General features: G+C 36.2%; 1 protein-coding gene across 1 annotated transcript in view; it reads left to right on the top strand.

The window, feature by feature from the left end:
• LOC150102423 (protein TSLIG3A-like) overlaps positions 1-24899 on the top strand; it is a 175062-nt gene that overhangs the window by 29066 nt on the left and 121097 nt on the right. The window contains exon 4 of the mRNA XM_090399464.1: positions 21567-21644. Within this exon, the coding sequence (XP_090255590.1) occupies positions 21567-21644 (78 nt within the window). The remainder of the gene's footprint in view (positions 1-21566; positions 21645-24899) is intronic.

Below are 24899 nucleotides of genomic sequence, written 5' to 3'. Positions count from 1 at the left end.
CCAAAGCCATATGCACAGACCGTAAACCATTCCACCAATCCATGATGACAATGGTCTGGTTTACCATGTTTTTATCCAGTAGTTAAAGTCAAAGCTTTTGCCAACATTGTAGAGAAACAGTGTAGTCTAAACTACACCCACACCCATGTGGATATAGACTTCATCAGTAAAGTACACACTCAGGTGTGTTGTGCTGTAGACCATCAGTATATGTATATAGATGTTCTACAGAATTTTTTTATATAAATTAGTGTAAACTTAAATATTCTATTTAAAATTACCATTTTTAGTTATTTTATGATGTCCTTGACATAGCAATACTACAAAATATCATGTATGATATTTTGTATCAACAAGTGCGATGGATGATCTCAGCTCGGACCACAACCCAGTTTTACTCCAGCTGGGCTCACGACACATGCAGATATACATAACATACGTAAATGTCACTTATTCAGCATATATGCAAAATACTTGGTCACATGTATCACCATATTATCTTTATAACCAAGAGAAAAAAAAAAACTTCTTACATTTTTACTCAGCTTTATACAGTACTTGATATTGATTCATTGTCTCATTCTTTGGTTAACAAAGGCACGATGATGTACCAAGAATATATGTCCCAAAAAAAAAAGCAAGAACACTTTACAATCCTTCCAACATGTATAATGCTATGCATTAAGGGAAAGGGCCACTACCCAGACCTGTTTCGACCTTTATTGAGGTCTCATCAGTGGGAACCAGACCCAGAGGTGGTGATACTAAGGTGGAAGTAATGCAGAAGTCATGTCACCATATACCAGTTGCCAAAAGGATAGTGGCCCTCCTTAATACCTGTCTGGATAGTGACCCTTCCCTTAATGCATAGCATTATACATGTCTGTCAGGAGATGTGCTTTGCATTATGGGAGGTATTAAGGCAAGTGATTAGAACTTACTCCACCTTTACCATGATTTGCCCTAGTCCTGAAAATACTTCAGGTGCAAACTTTGTTTGCTTATACTTGGATAAAGGATTAAGCCAAATATATAATTAATAATGGAAGTTTTTTCCTGAATAACTTATTCAGTCATTTTTCTAAAATGTTTCAACATAACTCCTAATTTTAGAGTTAGGGAATGATAATTTACAAACAGATTAATTATGTGTAAAGACTAAGGATAAAGCAAGCATAATTGGATGGTATGTATTAATTATTTTATCAGATTTAACCAGAGATGTCTTAGTAAAAATTTTATATCCATTAGAACAATCTAGAATTTTTTTCATTAATACAGTAAAATGCAGATTGAGGTAATTAACCTCAGATTTTATTTTTTTTTTTTATAAAAAAAATTCTTTTTTAAAAAATCTCTATACAAGTGGTTTTATAAAATAACAGAAGTTATTACTGCATATTTTAAATAACATTGCACCATTCCGTTGCCTATCTAAATAAGTTTACAAATGTTCAGTTTTGTATTTATATACTACAAGAATGTTTTTCTTATGATTTTATTGGCTTTTTTTATGTATTTAATCCAATAAAATGTAAATCAATACAATATAGTAAATTTGAGGCATCCCCTCCTCCTGGTGTAGAAACACTGGTTATTCCTGTATTATTTAAAACATAAATTATGTATATTCAGCCATGTATTAAAAAAGTGATAACATAAAAGATATTTTTACACATACCTTAGGAAAGATCTCTGTTTTTCTTGAGACGTTGATTTTAAAATTTTTGGGACATAATTTTGGTAGAACAACATTGAATATTTTAGTGATTGCTCATTGCAGAAATCTCAGATTTATTTGAATGTGGTGGAGCATCCAATTCTCTGAGATCAGGTAGGGACAATGGACATTTATATAATTGCTTTATGGAATCAAGGGAATAAAATAAAGATAAAATATCTGGAAATTCCATAAACTAAAAAAATTTGATGCAACCATGAAAGTCAGTTAGCACGAACTTCACCTTTCATTATTTTACCTCCCTCCTCTGAAGACAACTCCTAATCAAAACAGCAGCTACACCATAATTTTTATATTTTTTGTTTGTTCATTCTTCATGGAAGTTCATTGTCACACAGTATGTATTCCTCTGTTTTTAAAAAACTTTCTACATATTTTTATCTTTATTTTATTTTCTTCTAGTAAAAAAAAAGTTCATGTTTTTTTAATCTACTTTAAGCTTTTAAATTCTACTTGTAAATTGTTATTCTTGTGAGGTCATTTCCTCTTGTAATTTAATATCCTTTTAAGAGTGCAGGTTATGAGTTTATATCTGCCAACATTGTTCTACCACAATTATGTCCCAAAAATTTTAAAATCAACAATCAAGAACACAAAGATATTCCCTAAGGTATGTCTGTAAACATCTTTCATGTTATTGTTTTTTTTTTTTTTTAATATATGGCTTTAATATATACAGGGTGTTCGGGATAAATTTGACAGTTTCGTAAGGAAAAAGAAAATCTTCTTTGTATCTATTAAATTTAATGAATTGACAAAAAAACATTACAGGCAGAGTTAATTACAATACTATCAACAAGATTTACTCAAAATAACCACCATTAGCATCGATCACAGCTTCAATTCTGCTTCGGAACCTCGAACAAGCTGATGCTACAGTCTCCCTGGGAAGGGCCGCAAAAACTGTTTTAATTTTATCCATTAACTGGGCTTTTGTATTACTGGAAGTGCGATTGGTGTCTTTTTCAACTGCGCCCCATACAAAATAATCCATGAGGTTAAGGTCTGGGGAGTTTGGAGGCCAAACATTTGGACTGGTGAAGTCGTAGAAATTTTCAGACAACCATTTTTGACTTTTCCCAGAGGTGTGGCAAGGGGCCGAATCCTGCTGCCATACATACGGCCTACCATTGGCTACCCTTGTTATCCAGGGCTTGACTACAGTTAGCAACTCCACGAACAAAGCCCGAATTCCAATGCCAGGGTTCTTCAACACCTGTTCCTGCAGATTTGCGAGGAATTCTGCTGTACGAACGCAATCAGATCGTCTGCTAGGGATCTTTCTTCTTGCTACATCCTCGTAGTCACCATTGCAAGTCTCTAGTTCATGCCTGATTGTTTTTACTGTATTCAGGGAGCATTGGGCAGCAGTCGTAATATCCTTATTTTGATGGCGGGCACGAATCATCATGATACAAGTTATTCTCTTCCATGATTCAGGTGGGTTCCAGCTATCCATCCTTTCTGACATCTTGTATATGAATGAAGAAGGGTCCAAACTTTTAAATGAAGAGAAGTGTGTGTTAATACATGTAACTTACGGAAAAATATAATTAATTATAAATATGTCAAATTTATCCCGAACACCCTGTATATATATCATTTATGTTTTAATATTTAATCACAGGAATAATACATGTTTCTACACAATGTGTGCCCCTTAAGAATATAGGCAAATTTACTATACTGATTTACTTTACTATATTGATTTGCATTTTAGAGGAGCAACATGAAAAATTTTCAAAAAGATAGTGTCTAATAAAACATTTGGATTAGCTGTGTTTTTCAATTATCCAGGCTCTAACGTCCCCCAGTTACTATGGATAATTGATGTTATACTGTATTTGCATTACTGATTAAATTTGAATAGTCATGAAAAGAAATAAGCGAATAATGCTTGATGTGTTAGTTTCAGTTAATATTGGTGCTCATCATTGAATTTTCAGATGACCATGCGATATTAGTTATACTCACCTAATAACAGTAATTGGACATTAGTGTTTTAATGAGCAGTCTGATCCAAGTGATACATTGGAAATCATAGGTATAACTTAATAGTAGGTGCTGCATAAGGGGATCAAAGCCAATTAACTAGGAGGAGACCTCCACATTCCACAGTTTGTCATTCCTTTCAGGAATGCAGAGAACCGACCGGGCTTCTGACCTAATTTACAATCCTCACCTTCATGTGGTACACCCTGCTATCTACTGGGTGCTGAACAAACGAGGATGGGCTGTGGATAGTCAACCAAATTGTACTCTCAATTGGCTTAACCACAAATGCAGATTTCATGCCAGCTGGGACGTCACCTGCTCTCCCCTTTTTGTAGGTAAAAAAGAAGGTACAGCCATGGGCTCACCACTATCACCTCAATCGCTAGCTTCTACATGGAAACTTTTGAGCAGAGGGCTCTTGATTCCACCACGCTAAGACCAACAGTCTGGCTTAGATACGTTAACGTGTTCACGATCTGGTCGCACGGGCGTCAAACGCTAAACACATTCCTTAGCCACCTGAACAAACAACACGAACGCATACAATTTACCATCGAAATTGAAAACCCAAATTTGCTCCCGTTCCTAGACACACTAGTCACACGTCTTCCTTCATGCAGTCTATCCTTCACGGTCTACCGAAAACCAACACACACACTGGCCAATACATATATGCTAATTCATACCACCATCCATCACAAAAATATGGAGTCATTAACTCCCTTAAAAACAGAGCTACAACAATTTGCTCTAACCAGCAAGCCCTGAAACAAGAAGTAAAAATCATCAGCGATACATTCATAAATAATGGCTATAACAAAAATACTATTAATAAAATACTCCATAAAACAAATCTAGATTACAATAAAACTATAGCCATCCCATACATTAAAGGGTTTATCGGAAAAAATCAACAGAATCCTACAACATTATAACCTCACTGCCACCTTTAAACCACTTAACTTAAAACCATATTTAACTCCTCTAAGGATCCTCTCCTCCCATTACATACATGCACATCCTGGAGTCTGTTGCATCCACTGCACCTGTAACTTACCGTACATTGGTGAAACAGGATGGACAATCCCTATACGCAAGAAAGAACACATTAGACACATTAAATATAACCATTATGGTGAAGCAGGCCTCTCAGACCACGCACTCAACACCTTACACCAAATCAACTGGAAAAGCACCTGCTCTTTACACCACACAAAAACTTGGTACGAAAGGAAATTTAAGGAAGCCTGCGAAATCCTGATAAATCACCCAAATATCAACAACAAAGATGGCATAAAAATTCCAAGGATCTGGATGGCATACATCCAGCCTACCTAATATATAAGATCCAGCATAAGTCAAGACTTGAGCCAATCTTCAGCTAGTATTAGAAACCATTCCATACCAACTGGCTGGAATGTACATGATGTTAATATATGTATATAGATAGATACTTGTTGTTGTGCCCAATGTATTTCTACAACCAACAGACAACGCTAATAATAGGACTCTAGCGTTGATGTATAATTTTTTTTTTTTTTTCACCAGAGGTCAGGCCAACAATTGTTGTAGTGGTTGGTCAGTGTCTTTAACAAACCAGTTTGATTGTAATGTAGCTTGTTTTCTGTGTATAGTTGTATGCTCCAGAAGATGACCTTGACATAAAGGTCGAAACGTTGAATGTAGATTTCAGTTATATTAAACTAAAGTTTTTATTCAAACACAGTAGTTGTCTCCATAATTTTCAAAAATGCATTCGGATCACTGTGTAAGCTTAAAAGGAAAGCTAAGAGAAGGGTATTTTTCTATAAAAGAGGAAACTTATAAAGAGTTATAATCTGAGCTACCTAGAGGATAGGACCTCTCTGGTATACTTGGAATGTGAATTTGGAAAATGTAAATTTGATGTAATTGAGAACTACTTTAATCGTTGATATCCAATACATTTCTGGAATATGTTGATTTTTTATACTATCATTTTGCCTTATGGTACAAAACAATCATTCTTTGCTAGAATGGCAGGAGCCCAGAGGAAGACAAAGATCTAGATGGATTGATACAATAAAAATTGTCTTAGAGGACAGATATATGAGATCTAATGATATTGGGTTCTTGACAGATAACAGATTAATTGGAGTAAAATTGTTGATAGGAAGTTAGTAATGGTGTAACTTTTTCATGTAGTACTATCATAATGTCCTTGCACCCCTTGATGATGTAGGATACGTCAAGAATTTGATTTGATTTTTTTTAGGGTTTTCCAGAAAGAACATCTTTGTGAAAGGATTAGGTATGCTCAAGGATACATGTCAGGAATTTGATGATGATTGAATTTTTTTAAAGGTTTTCTAGAAAGAACATTTTTGTGAAAGGTTTTGGTATGCTCAAGTTCAAGAACTGCAGTTTGACATCAGCTTCCATATTACGAGAGTGTGCTACAGAATTGGCAGTGCCTTGCCAATTGCCATAGGTCCCAAGAGATGGAAACTAGTTTTGTTGAGTAAAGGAGGCTCCAAGACTGATTCACATCTTAGGAATCATGGTCAGGGTATTGGAGAAATTTGTTAAGGGTAAAATTCAGATAGAGGGAAAATAGGAATAGGATACTGTTATATCCTGAATGAAGGAATTTTGCAAAGAAATCATCCATTCAGGGTCTAACATACTAAACTACATGCACATCAGCTGAAATTAAAGTAAAACTTCTTCACATATGTGTAAAATTGCATTTTGTTTTATGTACCATTTACTTTAATCTATTGTGATCATATCAAGATCGAATTAGCGAATGTTTTAACAGAGGAATTTGTTAATATTATTTAAACCTCGCTTTAGCTGTATAGAATTATTGTGAGTCACCAGGTAGATATTAAGTAACAATTCATAGAAGGTATACAACTACATGTGTCCAGCGTAATGCCAGAGGCAGGAGCTTACGCGGAAGGTACGTCAACATGAATTCCGTGAATACAAGAGTATAATCATTTATTATCAGTTACTGTTTTTTTACATGCTTTATAACCTTCGATTTAAACTTAAAGTGTGTTGATCTTTTAACTTGAGTTTCCTTATTTATTATTGAGATGAATTGAATGCATGAAATTCTTTAGTGTATTTTGCTTTGATATTCCAATAAACATGATTTATTTGCCTAAACCTGAGTCATGCCTGACTATGATTCCGAATTACCACTTATAAAAATAGAACCTCTTTTGACGGGAAGGAATTAGAAAGTGTTTATAATCATAGATTTAGGTCACAATGCAGTCTGAATCTATACAGCCGTATTCAAGTAAAACATTATGTAAGTGCGCCTCAGAATCTAGTATTGTCTCCTTGAGTAAGGATCTTTTCTGCTATAGGATACTAGCTGGTGCAGCATAATATAAATTTGCCAGTATCCAAAAAGGAAACAATCCTAGATGTAAGTATATTAGGCCTGATATCTGAAGAAGTAAAATAGCAATTGAAAGATAGATGGGGAAGATATAAATAAGAAAAACAATGATGTAACAATACTCTGTGGAACAGAATAGTTTGTGATAGGTTATACCTTGGTATACCACTTTTACCACAATGTATACCACAATGATATTGCTGAACTTTGCAAAGGCATTTGACAGAATACTATGTGAAACTCTTATGTAAATTGGAGCAAATGGGTTTAGATTTGAAGCTAGTAATGCAGATAAGAGGTTGTCTACATCAGAGAATAAGTTATGAAGCAGCAGCAGAGAGATCTGGAGGAGGCATGTGATGAGTGGTGTGCACAGCACTCGAGCTGCTACTATTTAACTTATACATTAATTACATAGGAAATAATCTTAGAGGAAATGTTCAGTTGTTCACTAATGACATAAAACTGGGTAGAGCAGTAGTGTTAAATTGTGAATGAAGAATTTTATGATTTATTAATACTTCATTCATGATTTAGCATGTATTATATTTCCTGAGCTAAGTTTGCCCCTATGTAAATTATAAATTAAACACTTACTGTTAAATTTTTATTGATATAATAATTGTTAATTTTTTTAGTTATTTATTCTGTATAAATTCTTTATATAACTTGTAAATATATCCTAAATGAATTGTGATATATCTTTTTTATTTCTGTATGTAAGAGTGATTTTATGTAATTCTTCTGAATGCATTTGATTGGCTGCTGAAGGAGAAACGGAGTTTGTTTTTAGTCAGCGCATGTTTAGAACGTGAGCGGCTGTGATATGGAGTGAAGCCAGTAGATGTAAGCTGAACTGGCTAGAACCGGATTTTGGCGGGAAGAATGAATGATTTTAATTGGAAAACGAAAGTAAAGAGAGAGGAGAAGCATTCAGGACAGCAAGAAGGAAGTAACGGGTGGCAGTAAGGGGATTTGAAAATGTCGTAAATATATAGATTAAGAAAGGACCGGGAAATTAATAGGCAATTCGGAATATTTCTGTGGAATTCTAAAATTATGACGGATTCCAATTGTTTTGAGGAAGAATGGTGCAAAGCTGAATTTAATGCATAGAAGAAAATAAGGAATAAGTAAATTACCTAAAACGAGTGCGTCATGACTTGTGAAGCTCTATGTTTAATATTTCAGTTATTATAGTGAAGATTTCTTTTGAATAGTGTTACTTCAAAGTAATAGTTAACTACAGTTTTAAGTGTGCCTATAGTAAATCCAGTGTGTAAAAGGTGTAACCCGGTAAGAGCAGTCTTTTTTGTATTTCAGTGTGAAGAAATAAGAGTTAGCTCCGCCTGATATATCTTAACATTAACTGTGGCGTTCTACTAAAAATAGCCAAAGTATGGAGCTTTAAAGTGTTTTCTCCCCTTGAAATGATAACTGCCTCATAATTAAATTAAGTGTTTGTTGACTATGAGAGAATTAGAGAATTCTACCTTAACAATAATTACTTAAAATTCTGGAACATTGAACTGTGTGAACTATTTTCAATTATTCGGAAGAATATAGAATTGACAGCTGAATGTTTAATGCCTAATGTTTTATGTTTGTTATGAGTATTTGAACTAAGTAGATGTATAAAAGAATTGAATTATCTCATTGAATAGAGACAAGTTGTGATAATACTATTTAAGCATTGGAGAATAAGATCTGTAAATTTAACTTCAATCTTTAAACCAAATCAAGAGGCTACTAGTGTCTCAGAGATATTCTGAATATTGTTTAATTAGATTATCTTGCTTAGAAAATTATGATAATTTAAATGTACATGTTCTATAACCCTGTATTAAATGTTTATTTTATTATTCGAACCTTGCGGAAGCCTTATATGATAATATTAACCTCGGCCTGTATAAAGTGAGATTGCAAAAGTTAGTTGATGATTGATTCCTCTGTATTATATAGACTAATCTGAATATAGGGTGGCGAAGGATAATATAAATTTCCTTATATTCGGATCAGCATCTAACAAAATAAAAATGGAATTTAAAGAAATAAGAATAGATCCAACTAACCAACATAAATGGATCAATTAGCAAGATGGATGACACAACAAAATGGTGCAGCTGACAGGATGTGAATTCACTGGTATAAATTAAGCAATTGAATTTTTTTTTGTGTGTGATAGTAGAAGTAATCCTTAAAATCTTGATAATAAAAATTAAGTGAATCATAGTGAGCAGGTTATGAAGTAGAATCAGGCAAAGAAAAATGTTATTTTAGAATTGAGATTATAGGATTTAAGTTTGAAGTTAATAAATTAATATGGCTGTTTCATCCAGTACGGGAATGGAAGATAGTGAATTTTTCCATACTGTAAACCCCCCAGCAGGTTTTTCCTTTGTTGAAAAGCTTAGAGAATTAGCAAACTGAACTGATTTTCAATTACTAATATTACTATGAAATAAGTTTACTGGTAAGGCAAGGATGTGTTTATATTCATCTCCAGTGCTTAAGGAAACATTAGAATATCAGAAGTTTAAAGATATCTTAATTTCACAGTTCTCTAGATTGAGAAGTATTGGACCCAACTTGTGGAAACTACAGAGGATCACACAAAAGGATAAAGAAAGTGTTACAGAGTTTTATAATTGCAAGTTGACTCTTTCCAACAGTTTGAATGTGTCTAATGAAGATAAACCTCATTTGGATTGGGCTGTTTTCCAGCAGTTTCGCCAAGGTGTGAGACCAGAATTGAGAGAGAGACTGCTTACAAGAAGAAAATTAGCACCTTAGAAGAATGTTTTTTGTCCGCGCGGTTAGCCTAGTGGCTATGCACTTCGCAACCATATGCCTGGGGAAGGAGTGTCCTAGGTTCGATTCCCGTCGGTGACGTGAGGAGCTGAAGGATCTTTCTCAGCCATAGCCAAGTTAGCCAGTCTTGGGCGTGGACAGCAGGGTTTTTTCCCCAGTTTATTCTGGGGTTTTTCATCCCGCAAAGCAGGCAAACTGGCCTTGAGAACTCAACACTACAGGCCATAGGATACACCGGGGCATAAGGCTGACCACCTTATCCTGTAAACGGAGTGAGGTCTGATGATCAATGGACTCTCGACACCGCAAGGTAAAAGAGGGTATAAGGAAGATGAGATGAGAAGAATGTTTCAAAGTTGTCAAGGAAAACAAACAAATGATAGGAGACTTTTGTCCCTTATCCAATGTGGGCCATTTGAACATTATAAATAAGACTGATTATTCCTTAAACCAATCTGAAACTGGAAAAGAAAATAAGAGTGAAAAAGGAAAGAAGAAGAATAATGGAGAAAATTCCTTAAATGTTAATCATATAGCTGAGAGTGAAGAACTATCCAATAAGAACAGTTTAATGCAAGAAATAAAAACCTTAATTCATCATGAAGTAAAAGGATTACAACAACCAGTAATAATGGATCGCCTTGATGAAGTAATGAAGCAGCTGGTAGTTATTACTACAACTTTTCATGAAAGCCACAACCCTATAACAGATGGAATCAACAAAATGGTGGAACAAGAGGTAAAAAAACAGAATCAACCTATATTAGCAGATCAGAGTGGTGCATGGATTAGAAAGACTCAATCTACTACCTCTCAACCTCAAGCAAGGAAAGAGTATTTCTCCAACTATAAGGATCCTCCAAGATGCTTTCGATGCCACAGGACTGGGCATATTGCTAGGAATTGTTCCGATGCTAAAGGAACATACTCAAACAATAGATGGGATTTGAATTTTGGACAGATTCCTCACAAAATACATAGTAATCTTGATAACTCTTTTAAGATGATTGAATCAATGATGAAAATAAGTGGAAATATCCAAGGGTATCAATGTAATATTTTACTAGATACAGGTTGCAATGCTTCAATTATCAGTAGAGACTACCTCATGCACATCAAGCACAGAATATGGAAAAATATTATTAAATTGAGAAGACCAGTCAGAATTACCACTCTCTCTGACTCTACTTTCATCACATATAAGAAAGCTCGTGTAAGGATTTTTCTACCAAATTTTGGGTTATTTGTTTGGCAGGATCTACTAATTATTCCTTCAATACCCAACTCAAGTTCTCACGTCATTTTGGGAATTAACTTTATGAAAAATTATTGTTTCTCATGTGACTTTTCTAAGGGTGAGATATCCATAATCAATAGAAGAAGAAAAATGTGGAGAAATAATACACTTACAAATATTACACTTGGTAAACCTAATCAACCTCTAGCTAAACCTACCACAGATATTTGCTCTTATAATTTAACATTACAAGAGCAAATATCTACACCTGAATTAGAAGTTAGCAAGACAGATCAACTGATAATTGGAATCGACTTTGCCAAAGCAATTAGTTTACATCCAAGATCTAGTAAGGCAAGAAGGGAAGGAAAGGACAAGTCTGACAGACTATCCTACTTGGAAGATTCTTTGGAGAATGTATATGGAAGGAAAATGAATTATCAGGGAATGACAGATCACAGAAGAAGTACCATTAAAATGAAAAACCCAGTAATAAGACAATCAAGACATAATACTAGAGACAGAAATGAGGGACTCTGCTTTGATGACACACCTCATACTACAAAAATAAGAGACAAACTACTCCCATTAATGAAAGCAGAATGAATCTAAGTGAAAATGTAGAGAGATACAAAAATACTAACTGTAGTAATAAATTAGATTTTATTCAAACTAGATATTATTTAAGATCTCAAAAGGGAGATAAGAAGTCTAATTTCTCCACTCATGAGTCTAGAGTGAAAAATTTTTCAGAGGAAAAATAAGCCTTTGTTAAATTGTGAATGAAGAATTTTATGATTTAGTAATACTTCATTCATGATTTAACATGTATTGTATTTCCTGAACTAAGTTTGCTCCTATGTAAATTATAAATTAAACACTTACTGTTAAATTTTTATTGATATAATAATTGTTAATTTTTTAGTTATTTATTCTGTATAAATTCTTTATATAACTTGTAAATATATCCTAAATGAATTGTGATATATCTTTTTTATTTCTGTATGTAAGAGTGATTTTATGTAATTCTTCTGAATGCATTTGATTGGCTGCTGAAGGAGAAACGGAGTTTGTTTTTAGTCAGTTCATGTTTAGAACGTGAACAGCTGTGATATGGAGTGAAGCCAGTAGATGTAAGCTGAACTGGCTAGAACCGGATTTCTTCCTCTAAAAGACACTTCTTCACTTGGCTCAACTGGGAATGTATGAATTATATTCATTTTCTTCAAGCTGAAAAATATGGTCTTGCTGAACATGGAGCTTCTACTAGCTATAGGATCCTATGGGACAGCACAAAAATTCTTTCCTCAAGTCCTTTCAAACATGAGAAATTCTTCATAGAATGTTATGAAGCTTATTGCAAGCAACTCAATCTTTATCTGAATGGTGTTTTAAAAATTTTTTAATTCTGGGAAATAATGACTTCAAACTTTTACAAACAATCCAATGTTCAGCAGTAATATGTACGAGGGACATTCCGAAAGTAAGTTCCATTTTCAAATATTTTCACTGCAGCACTGTGATCGCAATGGTGTGCATGTGTGCTGAATTTGTTTATTCCTTAGCAAGGCATTGGTGCCATTTTCAGACATTCTCACAGTGCACATATGCTTCTTGGTGTGTGTTTATGGTGTCTAAGAAAATTGAATCACTTGCCGCATGTGAAATTAGGTCAGTTATCCGTTCCTTGAATGCGAGGAACGTTAAAGCAGCTGAAATTCATCGACAAATTTTGATTGTTTTGATTCATGATACTGCCCACTCACATGTGGCCGGCATAACACAACAACTTCTCATCACCTTTGGCTGGGAACAATTCCATCATCCCCCATATAGTCCTGACCTTGCGCCAAGCGACTTTCACCTGTTCAGACATCTGAAATCTTTCCTTGGTGGCCAGTGGTTTTAAGATGATGATGAGGTCAAAGAAGTCAATACATGGTTTGTGTCACAGGCGGCAACCTTCTACGATGAAGATATACAATTCTTGGTGTCCTGTTATGATAAGTGCCTGAACAATGGCGGAAATAATGTAGAAAAGTAGTGAAAGATGTCTACTTTAATTTCCAATAAAGTTTTTTTTGTAAGTATATTTCTGTTTCTCTGACAGCCCATCGGAACTTACTTTCTGGATGTCCCTCTTATATACAATGTTTATATAAACAGGTATTTTTTGTGTGTATATATACACGCATATAAATTATACAGGGTGGCTGAATTCGTGGCCCAAACATGAGGGGGATGGTAGTACACACTGAAACCACCAATATTTGTCATAGAATATGCGGCCACTAACGCAGTGAGGAGTCGGAAATGAAGGACAGACACAGGTTTCAAGAGTGACATTTATTGGAAATCATTACAACAAATGCTCAAATGTCCGCACACCAACGTTGATACACGTGGCACAACGGAGGAGTAGTGATTACCATAGCTGCTCGTAAACATCAGGTTTATCACACACATGCCAACCCAGGCTCTGGCCTGGGAATCGCTTGCTTGTACCTGGGTTATCTGTCACCATACACAAGATGTTCTCGCTCATAGCTGGCCATCTGTGCTCGTCTGGCATCATGTCAACTGACGTGGAAGATATCTGCCTCACAGAGCTGATTGTGCAGTTGCGCAAACATTTTATGATCGGACACACGAAGCATAAGATATTGCTCATGGTACAGTCTTTGCACCTCTCTACCATTGCCCTCTGCTACGCCGTACATCAGGTGTATATCGGCTTTCTCTGCGTTCGTAAACTTCTCCATCTTGTGTCCAGTCGATGCTGAGAATGCTGGGGGTCGATCCAGTGCTTTTAAGCTGTAGTGACTTGTCTACGTCCCCCTACCAGCACCGGGCTGCGTTTGTGGCCGTATATTCTATGACGAATATTGATGGTTTCAATGTGTACTACCATCCCCCTCACGTTTGGACCATGAATTCAGGGACACCCTGTATAGGTAATAATTTGAAGGTATATTCAGTTCTTTTGTTAATGATTCAAAGTTGGGTATGATAGTTAATCAAGGTTATTTAGAGAGTTTGCAGAATGATTTAAATAGGCTGATAGTATAGGCAAAACATGAATGTCAGTTTAATGTTGAAAAGCGTAAAGTTATGCATTTTGGTATACAGAGATTACAAGCTGTGTACCACATTGAGGGAACTGTACTCCAGGAAATTGATGAATCCATGTATTTGAGTAGTAGTAAATAGAAAGTTGAGGTTTAGAGAGTATATTGCTAAAGTAGCCAGGGTAACTCACAGAATCACTTGGTCATTGAAGAATGACCAAGTGATTCTGTCATCTCTTTGTCATGCTATCACAAGGAGAGATATGGGAGCCTCTTTATGAAGTCTTGATACAACCACATTTGGATTATTGTGCTCAGGCCTCTTGGGGATGAAGTTATGGAAAGAATCCAGGGGTGGGTGGGTGGGTGACAAAACTGATGAGCCATCTCTGGGATACTCCCTAAGAGGAGATCGAGGGTTTTGTGGGTTGCAGAAGTTGATTGATGGGCAAAAAAAAAGGTGTGTGTGTGGGGGGGTAAGATAGAGCCTTATCAATTACAAGATTTTATAGGATTGATGCAGGGTAAATGTTTTGGCATTTGGTTAAATGGGAAAGAAAAAGAGGTCATCCTTGGAAGTCGAGTCAGGGTGTTGTTAGTGAGTTAAAGACTAGATCTTTTGCTTAGAGAGTATAAATACCTCTTTTAAGTTTTAAAAGAGGTATATATATACTGTGAGTAGACATATCGATACAAAATTATTAATGGAAAAAACTCGCGTACAAAGATTATTTAATAGTATAATTTTTGTCTGTGTGTCACAGGCATCTTCAGTACATATTAAGCTCAAATAACTGAATATTTTTGTTGCCTTTCGACCGTTTAGAAAAATCTCCACCTTTCTCACTTCTCCTAAAGACAAGCTTCCACATGTTAATCATCCAGGTGTATACCAGATTCCGTGTTCTTGTGGATTATCTTATTTCGGACAAATGGGAAGATCTGCCTCTATTCGGCTAAAAGAACACCAATCTTATATTGAATACTTTAAACCTGAAAAGTCTGGACTTGCAGAACATGCCATCTTCACTAGACATAGAGTTCATTGGAGAAAGGCAAGAGTTCTTCACAAAAGTCAGTTCCTCATGGAACACCTTTATAAAGAAACATGTGAAACTCTACTTCATTCTCCTAACTTAAACAGATCTGACGGCTTAAGTCTATCCCCTTTATGGGAGATAGTACTTTACAAATCAGCTAATCTTTCCTAACTTTTTATTGTATTGGTTTTTTTTTTTATTTATTTATTTTTTTTTTAGGAAATTTATTGACCTTTTTAGTTATCTTACACCAGCTACTTAGGTGGCTCTTTTTGGAATTGTCAGTTATTGTTTAATTTGAGCTTAATATGTAGTGAAAATGCCTGTGACGCACAGGCGAAAATTATACTATTAAATAATCTTTGTACGTGAGTTTTTTCTGTTATTAATTTAGAGAGTGGTGAATGAGTGGAATTGGTTGCCAGACTCGGTTGTGAGTTCTTTGTCTGTTAATGAATAAAAATTAACAGAATTTAGAGAGAGATAATTGAATGATTCATCATTATATTAACAAATCTGAGCTCACTACAAAATTACTTTGAAAATGGGGACTATCTCGTAATCCCAGCAGAACTGTTTCCGCTTTCCACTTAAATAACCATGAGGCTTGTAGAAAACTAAAATAAACTACAACAGGACTCTAATCAATGAAATTAATCCTCGTTACCTTGGTATCATACTTGATTGTAGTCTAATTTACTGAAAACGTTTGTAAAAACTGAGTTGAAGATATCTGTCAGGAATAACATCATAAACTGATAGGCATTACTTGGAGTTGTAATGCCTTGACTGTCTATGGACAGGAGACCGACTCTCCTCTGTGTATGCGGTATGTTTGCGAGTCTATCACCTCTCACTGTATGCCCCACTTCTTTTTTATCTCTTCCTCACTAAACACAGTGAACCACAACTGAAAGAAATGAGTTTTTACTGTGGATCTCAAAAATTCTCCCACACAAAATAGTTCAAAAAACTCACAAAATACATAAAAAAAAAAAAAGGCAACAAAAATCCAATCAAACAACTCACCAACACCAATTCTTACCAAAAAAAAAGTTTCCACAGCCACTTCACCAACATTTGTGGCATCAGCTTACCACAATTACCTCAAGACCAAAACAGTTGTAAAAGAGTCATCACTAAGTCCAAGTCAGACTTTGAAAGAGCCAAACTGCAAACTTGCCTCCTGTCTGACAGTCATTCTTTCTGATCCCTTGCCAAGGCCATTAGGTGCAACTTATGCTCACCTGGGTGAGGGTGAGCATAAGTTGCTCACCCTCAAAAGACAAAGCCAACTTGTATCACTCTTCTCTTCCATTTCCTATATTGATGACCTGGGCAGTGTTCCCTCCACTCCATTCCACAAAGAACGGCTCCCTTCATGTCTTCCGACAAAAAAATCCCGAGAATCCTTAACGGCTGGTAAGTATGACAAGCTTAGGAGTTTGATTGGTTCAGTGCCATGGCATGTAAAACTGCAAGGGCTGGATGTTGATAGTGCATGGGAGGCAGTTAAGAAGTTTTTGCAGGAGGTAATGGCTGACTGTATATCTAGAGTCTGAATAATAAATTAAGTAGGGATTAAATGGATGAATAACACCATTAAGTGTTATTGAGCTGAAAAAAAAGAAACAACTGTGGAGAGAATTTAAGGAGAAAGGTGACCTGCAGGCACAAGAACGGTATAAAGCCCAGGACACAAGGGTAACGAGTGAGGTAAGAAAAGCAAAAGCGGATTATGAAAGAACATTAGCCATGCAGGCTAAAAAGAATCCCAAACAGTTTTTTTGATATGTTGCAAGTAAAAGAAAAAATGTATATGTCAGATTGATTTTAAAGAATGCCGATGGTAGAGAGGTAACCGAATCAGTTGATATAGTAGAATTACTGAGTGAGCACTTTGCAAGAGTATATCATCCATGTGGTAACATTGCAGAAATGGAAGAACAAACAGCTTATACGGGAATTGTGGTGAATGAAGTGGAGGTGAATAGTCTATTACAAAACCTCAATGTTAATTCATCTGCGGGATTGGATGGTATACCAGCTCGTGTCGTATGAGAAGCGGCTAAAGAATTGTCAGTGCCTTTGACCATTTTGCTTAATTTGAGTCTTCCGTCTGGGTTAGTCCCAAGGGGGTGGAAAGAGGTGAAAATAGTTCCACTGCATAAAGGATGTTCCAAGACTGCTGTTGAAAATTACGGGCCGATCAGCATATCAGGAATTGTTGTCAAGGTCTTGGAGAAAATAGTCAAGAGTAAAATACAAGATTGGATAGATGAAAATGGGATACTCTATGGGGGACAGCATGGTTTTGTGAAGGGTAGATCACGCCTCAGTAACTTGCTCACGTTCCATAACACAGTGACTGCTGAACTGGATAAGGGTAATGGGTTTATAGTGATTCTACTGGACCTTGCTATAGCCGTTGATAGGATACCACATGGAATTCTAATAAGTAAACGGCAGCATATGAGAATGGATATAGGGTTGGTGAGATGGATGGGGGGGGGGGTTGATGGAGAGAGATATCAGAGAGTGGTTTATTCATGAGTAGAGTCCAAAAGACGGCCTGTGACTAGTGGTGTGCCGCAGGATTCTGTTCTTGGACAGCTACTGTTTAATTTGTTCATTAACGATATAGGAAAGGATCTGAGAGGAACTGTGCATCTGTTTGCGGATGATGCAAAGTTAGGTAGAGCAATAGTGAATGCTCATGATGTCAAAATTTTGCAGGATGATTTGTATAGTTTGGATTACTGGGCTAAGAAGAATGGATGTCAATTTAATGTGGAAAAATGTAAGGTTTTGCATTTTGGGGTGAAAAGATTAGCAGCAGTATATCACATTGGTGGAACTGTACTCCAGGGGATTGACGAGGCCAGGGATTTGGCAGTGTTGGTGGATAGGGAGTTGAAGTTTAGGGGACACATCGCAAAAGTGGCTAAATCAGCTCATCAGATCACTTGGTTGCTGAAAAACACTTTAGCGAGCAGAGACAAACAGGTTATTGTTCCTCTGTATCGAGCCTTGATAACACCCCATCTAAACTACTGTGCCCAGATATGGGCACCAGGGTTTCTTTTTGATGGGGAGGAGGTGGAGATGATCCAGAGACGAGTGACCAAGATAATAGCAGGACTATGGAATGAACCTTATGAAAACAGGTTGAAGATTTTGTGGGCTGCAGAAATTGGTTGATAGGTGGAAAAGGGGATGATATGATTGAGACATTCAAATTACTGAAGGATTTCTATAAGATTAATTCAGAAGATATTTTTGAGAATAGGACTGGTAGTCAGAGGACTAGGGACCATCCATGGAAACTGAGTAAGAGTGTATTTAGCAAGGGTGTTAGAGCTAGGTTTTTTACTTGGAGAGTGGTAAATGATTGGAATAAGCTTCCAGAGTCTGTTGTGGGTGCCATGACTGTAAATCAGTTCAAGGAGAAGTATGATAGATACTGTGTGAATGTTGAATAGTTGTTCTTGACATGATGTTGGGCCTCCCTTGATGAGTCTAAGGACTCCTTGGAGCTGCCCGTAATAATAATAAAAACATGAACATAACAAGACATCTGGTCCTGATAGTATCCCCACCTACTGTGTTAAAAAATTGTTCCCCAAAACTAACACCTATCCTGTATCGCCTCTTCAATCTATCCTATTCAACTGGCGTCTTCCTAACAACATGGAAACAGGTCCACATCCAGCCCATCCAAAAAAAGGTGATAAAAGTTAACCAATGAATTACCATCCAATTGCTCTCTCTTCTGTTCTCAAAAATTATGGAGAAGGTCATCAACAACCAACTGTTGAACCATCTAGAGTACCAACTAATCAGTGACCAGAGTATGGATTCTGCCACTTGCGATCTACAGCTGATCTTTTTGCTTTCACCACCTACCTATGGACTCAAGCCATGGAAAAACTCATGGTTGCCCTTGACATTTCAAAGGCATTTGACACATGGACCTACTCACCATTCTATGGTCTGCCTTCCCCCACTCTTCAACTGAATCGCCAACTTTCTCACTGGTCATGGTAGATGGCTTACTCTCATCAGCTTTCCCCACCAATGCAGGAGTACCCCAGGGTTCTGTTTTCTTTTACCCACTCTCCTCCTCTTGTATGTAAATGACATGCTCTCACAGACTTTCAATCCTATCCATAGCTTTGCTGATGATGGTACACTCCATTTCTCCTTTTCATTTGACAAACCTGTTAGTGCTCAAATATTAGAATCCTCAAGATCTATCACAACCAAGGACCCTCCTGAACTCAAATCTCCTAGCTATTGCAGTGAAGCAAGGACAACCTTGTAAACATCAATGCCACAAAAACTCAGTTCTGTCTCATCTCTTGCAAGAAAGAGTGCGCATCCCCCCCCCCCCTTTACCTTCAGTAATACTGAGATATCCAAACACGATCAGATTTCTCTTCTTGCACTGACTTGCACTTCCGATCTTTCCTGGCACAACCATATTTCAACTATAGCTTCTGCAGCTACCAAAAAACTTTGTGTACTCTTTTTTTGTACAAGAACACTACTTCACAACTGCTAACTATACGAAGCCCAAATCTGCCCAGCCATGGAATATTGCTCCCACATTTGGGGTGTACACCAAAATCCTCCTTTAAGATTGCTCGATTCTATCCATAAGAGGGCATTCTGACTAAGTAACGATCCATCTCTCACAGATTCACTTCAATCACTCTCATAGACGTTCAGTTTCTGCCTTGTGCCTCTTCTACAGATACTTTCATGGACAGTGCTCTGCTGAATTGGCCACTGTTCCTCCATTCTCCTCCAAAATCATTAAAACAAGAGCCACTGCTAACCAACATCCTTTTACAGTTCATCTTAAAACATCTTCACTACTTTTTCTTATTTCATCTACTTCTGTCCTTTGGAAGTATCCCCGACTCTGCCTTCCTCAAAGATTACAACCCTCAGTTGTTCAAGGAAAATGTGAACAGACTCCTCCCTTCTATTTCCCCTTTCCTACACATGGCACTAATGTACTATAGGTCTTGTGGGCTTTCATGTGTGGACCAGATATTTAAAAAAAAAAAAAAAAAAAACCTCTCTTAGAACAGTAGACCTGGCTTTGGTCTTCCCTGTTGCAGAGTATCATTCGTGGAGCCAAAGTCGCCACATAACTCATGTGGACACGCAGCTTAACATAACAATGAGAATCATGCCTGGTACCTTACGATCTACTTCTCTCTCATGGTTACTCGTTACCTATTTCCCACATCACTCCTCCATGCTTCAGAAGATAAGAACCTACCATCAAAGAAATAAAGAAAATCAGAAGTAACGTGCTTTCATGTACATCAAGGTATCTCTCTACCTCCAGCTCAGCTCACTACCTTGCCTTCAGATTTCCCATATGGCTTGTGGAATTACCAGGTGATGGTCTCCAGTGGAGAATTTTTTTTTGTTTATTTATTTTCATTTGCTATATTTTGTCATCTTGTCTTTTACAATCACCTTATCTTTTTTAACTGTTTATTTATGACATAGAGTAATTCTTGAAGAGCCTCATTTATGTCAGCTGGGTTGGCCAGAACCACAAACCTGCTTTCCAACAGGTTTGTGGTTCAAACCCTGGCTATGGATGTTTGGGATTGTATTTAGGTGGACAAATTTCATCATTCAATGTGAAGCCATCGTGTTTATTAAAGGTCTGAAGTGGCTTGGAAAAGTTCCACATTTGGTCATGCAGAGCAGGGTTTTTGGATTATGTAAAAATATAAAATTAATAAAAATGGGGGTGAACATCATTTCATCAAACAACCTGGGAAACCGATTCAGATCCTTCGCACATCTATGGCTATAGGTTAATAACATTCTTTCATAGGTGGAGTCACAAAAAAATATACTTCAGAAGTATAGTTACGGTAAATCTTGATTACATTTTCATGAACAGATTCATTTCATTAATGTTTTTAACATATGAATTATATAGTTATTTTTTGGAATTTAGCTAGTTTTCCTTGGTAATTAATATTTGCAGGATGTCATTAATCATATATTAATAGCTGGTTTCAGTGAGTGCAAGAGAGAAAGATGATTAATATATGTATATCATATGTACATCAAGCTAGTTTTTGTGGATAAGTAGCATTTTTTTATCTAATTGAAATAAGATAAATGTTGATGATTAATATATGTATATCATATGTACATCAAGCTAGTTTTTGTGGATAAGTAGCATTTTTTTATCTAATTGAAATAAGATAAATGTTGAGGACTTGTTTCTAACTTGCAGATTGTCCTTATGAGTCTTTAGTTGATGGTTTAATTACCCAGAGACTCGTTACTAAAGAAAACAGGATTCTTTTAGTAGGTAATGTATTTTTTGCACTTATAAACTTAATGAACAAAATATTAGTTTTATCAATGTAAATAATTGAATTAATGGAGAGGATTCAATAATGCACTAGTAAAGCTAGAGGACTACTGAATCCTATTAGTTATTATTAAACTGAATTATTTATTTAAATCATGCTAGTTAATATGTTGAACCCAAAATAGTTCGGTATTAACTTCATCATTGTCATCATCAAATTCCTGCCATGTACCCTCAAGGGGTGTACAGGATATGACAGTACTACATGAAAAATTTACATCATTACTAACTTCCTGTCTACAATTTTCCTCCAAATCAGTCTGTTACTTGTCAAGACTCCAACATTATCAGATCTTATATTTCTATCGTCTAAGGCACTTTGTACTGTATCAATCCACCTATATCTTGGTCTTCCTCTGGGTCGTTTTCCTGCCAACCTGGCAGAGAACACTTGTTTTGCTAATCTTTCCTCTCCCATTCTATTTAAGTGACCATACCACCTGAGATTAGCTCTGCTAACGCATTCCTGGATGCTGACAACATCAAGTTCTTTCCTAATATCTTCGTTTTTAATATGATATTGCCATCTATGCCATCTGTTCATGCCTCTAATCTTTCTCAGGACTCTCATATCTGCGGTCTCTAGTCTTTGGACAAGTGTTTTACTTCTGACACAGTTCTCAGATCCATAAGTTAAAACTGGTTTGAACACTGTCTTGTATACACCTAATTTAGTGTTCCGACTAATTTCTCTCTTATTCCATATGAATTTATTCAATTGACTTCCCACCATACCAGCTTTGCTGGCTCTTTTGTCTATTTCTATATTTAATTTACCATCTTCAGTAAAAATCGTGCCTAAATAGCCGAAATTTTTTACTTGTTCCACAGGTTCTCCATTCACAACACAGTTGACATTTTCAATGATTCTGCTTATTTTCATTGTCTTTGTCTTTTTATTGCTGACCTTAATACCATATCTATTACAACAGCTATTCAATTTAGTCAGAGAATCTTGCAGACTTGTAGCGGATTTATTTAGAAGTATAACATCATCCGCATAAAGCAAAGAGCTGACATTAACATCTCCAATTTTGATATCATGTTTAATACCACTTTCCTTCATAATGTGATCCATATAGATAATGAATAACAGAGGGGATAATGTACATCCTTGTCTCACACCAGATTTAACATTAAACCATCTTCCTTTACTTCCTTCAATTCTAACTGCTGACTTACAACTCAAATAAAGACTAAGTATTGCTTGATATAATGCCCCATTGACACCATATAACTGCAGCGTATTGAATAGCTTCTCTCTTGGCACCTTGTCATATGCCTTTTCCAAATCGACAAAACTTAAATACAGATCTTTGTTATATTCCCATGCTTTCTCGACTATTTGTCGTAAACTGAAGATCTGATCCTGACAGCCTCTATTTGGCCTGAATCCAGCTTGTTCTTCACCAAGCTTTTCTTCCACAATTCTTCTCAACCGTTTCTCAAGTATACTTGCATAGATCTTGCCAGGAACACTCAGTAGGGAAATACCTCTGTAATTCTCACATTCAGTTTTATTTCCCTTTTTATATATGGGTATTATGAGAGCTCTACTCCAATCATCGGGAATTCGTTCCTCTGTCCAGGCTTTCTGACCTATGCAGTGCAGCCACTGTAAGACTCTTATACCACCATACTTCAGCATTTCTGTTAGAATATCATCTACTGCGGCTGCATTTCCACATTTCAAGCCTTTGATGGCTTTTTCTACTTCAAGTATGGATATGTATTCCTGACTGCATGCCTGTTGTGTGTTTTTTACCACTGTGCTGTCATCACTGCTTGTTTCATTTAGCAGTTTTTCAAAGTAATTACTCCATACTTCAAGGATATCTTTTTCTCCTGTTTTCATGTCACTTTTATCATCTCTAATTCCTTTTACAGCACTCTTTCCTCCATTCTTAAGCTTCTTCAACAACCTCCAGAATATTTTTCCACCTTCTTGATATTTATTTTCTATATTCTTGCCAAAGTCCTCCCATGACTTTTCTTTAGCTAGTTTTACACAGTGTTTAGCATTCTTGCATTTGCCTCTATATTCTCTAAGAGCGCAAGCTGACTTATTTGACAGGAACTTTTGGTATGCTTTCTTCTTTTCCTTCACTGCCTCTTTAATTTCCTGTGTCCACCAGGGAGTTCTCATTTTTTTATCCTTACAGACAACCTCACCACATGCATCTCTGGCAGAATCAATGTTTTCTTCAGAGTTTGCCACTGAATCTCCAAGTTTTGATTCCTGTTCTCAAACTCTTTCATTTTTTCTTCAATAATCTTTGTGTATTTTAGTCTACAGTTCACATCTGAGAGCTGCTCAATTTTTATTCGCTTTAAAACTTTCTTACATGTTATTCTTTTCAATATGAAATTAAATTTTATCCTGCTCAAGACTAAATAGTGATCACTTCCAATTTCAAATCCTCTGTACACTCTGGTGTCCTGCACCAGGGAGAAAACATCACTATCAACAATAACATAGTCAATGAGACTTTTCTTATTCCTTGCTTCTTCTCTCTCTCCATATGGATTTGTGCACATTTTATGTTGGAACATGGTGTTAGTAATAACCAGTCCATGTCCTGAGCAGAAATCCAACAGATATTTGCCATTATTATTAGCTTTGCTCTTTTCTCCAAATTTTCCCAAAATATTTTTATATGTCTCACACTCATTTCCTACTCTGCTATTTAGATCCCCAACAAGGACCAACTTTTCATTTTTCATTGTGTTAGTTGCTTTTTCAAAAGCTTCAAAAAATTCCTCCACTTCTACCTTAGTAGAACCTTCTGTGGGACCATAGGCACAAATAAGTCTCATTGTCCAGTTCCCCATTCTCATATTTGCCCACATCACTCTACTTGAAACTGACTGCCATTCAAGAAGATTAGCCTCGTATTTTGTGTTGAATACTATGGCTACTCCTTCTTTTCCTTGATTGTCATTGCCTGAATATAACATTTTGTATTTATTGCTCAGATCTCACCAGTTTTGGTCTTTTTTGTTTCAGTCACCCCTATTATGTCGATTTGGTACTTATCTAATTCCTCAGCTAGCTCTATTTCTTTGCCATTCAGGCTTCTTACGTTGATAGTACCGATCTTTAACTCTGGTGATGTTGAGTTGGGGTTTCTTTTCAGATTTGTTCCAGTAACTGACTTTTCGCTGTTCGCCCTGGTTCCCTGGCGAAAACAA

The sequence above is a fragment of the Typopeltis vanoorti genome, chromosome 10 (assembly GCF_054136105.1).
Source record: "Typopeltis vanoorti isolate ZY-2024b chromosome 10, IOZ_Tvanoo_1.0, whole genome shotgun sequence".
NCBI classification, from domain to species: Eukaryota; Metazoa; Arthropoda; class Arachnida; order Uropygi; family Thelyphonidae; genus Typopeltis; species Typopeltis vanoorti.
This window is presented reverse-complemented; position numbering and strand designations above follow the sequence as displayed.